General features: G+C 67.9%; 1 protein-coding gene across 1 annotated transcript in view; it reads right to left on the reverse strand.

Annotated features, from left to right (window-relative positions):
• GRINA (glutamate receptor, ionotropic, N-methyl D-aspartate-associated protein 1 (glutamate binding)) overlaps window positions 1-930 on the reverse strand; it is an 8,598-nt gene extending 7,668 nt beyond the window's left edge. Inside the window, exon 1 of the mRNA XM_010003156.1 lies at window positions 897-930. Within this exon, the coding sequence (XP_010001458.1) occupies window positions 897-930 (34 nt within the window). The remainder of the gene's footprint in view (window positions 1-896) is intronic.
• Window positions 931-1,422: the final 492 nt, after the last annotated feature.

The raw sequence follows: 1,422 nt of genomic DNA on the forward strand, positions 1-1,422 counted from the left end.
TCCAGCCGCGGAGGTGTGGGCCTGGGTGGGCGGTCCTGCCCCACGGCAGGGGGCTAATCTGGCCTGGAATGAGTGTGGGGGCGCCAGAGGGTCCTTGGTCCGGGGATGGAAGGCTGCACGTGGGACTTGGGGTCTCGCGTGGGTGTGGACTGGTCCTTGTTCCGGGGGGACGCGCTTGGGGGAGCACCTCGAAGGGGATGACTCCCCCACCCCAATGCGTGTGTGCCGGCAGGATGGCAGAGGGGGGCCCGGTGCTGGAGGAGACGGTGCTGGAAGGGGGGGGGGCGGGGCGGGGGGGGAGAGGAGGGGAGCCAGCCGAGAGGAGGCACCGCGGCCGGAGCACAGAGCCGGGGCTGGCGGGGACAGCGGTGCGGAGCTGCCAGCACCTCGGCCCCCTCCTCTTTCTCACCTTCGAGAGTTCCCAGGGTGAGAGCTGGGATGGGCCAGGGGGGTTCCCAGTCCCTGCTGGGATGGTGTGTGGAGTGTTCCAATGTCCATTGGGAGCACTGGGGTGGAGGGTTCCCCATTCCCCACTGATTCACTGGGATGAGTGGGAAATTAGGCAGGGGGTGGCACTGGCAGTACTGGGATAGGGGGCGGCATGTCCCAAATCCTCACTGGGAGCACTGGGATGGGGGACAGGATGTCCATAATCCCCACTGGGAGCAGTGTGATGGGGGGCGGTGGGTCCCCAGTCCCCACTGGGATGGGGTCCTGGTGGGGGTAGGCTGGGGTGCTGTGCCCCCCAGTGACACCGTGCCCCCTCATGCAGATGCTGAGAACATCCTGGCCCGAGGCACCCACCAGCTGGGGGGGGTCAATCTGGGGGTGTGCCGGGCTCCCCCTTGGGACCCCTCCCACCTGCTGCTGGGGGGCTGGGACCCCCAGACCCCCACCCAGCTGCTGAGCCCCCAGGCCCCCCCCGGGCATGCTGGAGCCACGCCTGGAACCCTTACTGGGCCGCCCCTGCAGCACCTTCGAGCTGCACCAGGGCCCCGCACCCAACTGGGGGCTGCTGCACTTGCAGGACCCCCTCACACCCCCAGGTGGGCACATGGGGCCTGGGTGGGGGGTGTTGGTTTTGGGGTGCGGGTACTCAGCAGGAGGGACCATCAGGGTGGCATTTTGGGGTCCAGGGTCTGTAGTGCAGAGCTGGTGCTAGGACACCCGGGGTAGTGGTTTGGGGTGTGAGGTCCGTAGCACTGCTCAGTGACCAGGATCACCAGGGTGGCATTTTGGGGGCTGGGGTCTTGGCAGCCGGGCCCCACAGGGCAGTGGTTTAGGGTCTGTGGTCTGTGGCACTGCCTGGTGACCAGGACCACCGGGGTGGCATTTTGGGGGCTGGGATCTGGGTAGCTGGGCCCTGCAGGGCAGTGGTTTAGGGTCTGGGGTCTGTGGCACTGCCTGGTGACCAGGACCACC

Source organism: Chaetura pelagica, unplaced genomic scaffold, assembly GCF_000747805.2.
Source record: "Chaetura pelagica isolate M959 unplaced genomic scaffold, ChaPel_1.0 scaffold828, whole genome shotgun sequence".
NCBI lineage: Eukaryota > Metazoa > Chordata > Aves > Apodiformes > Apodidae > Chaetura > Chaetura pelagica.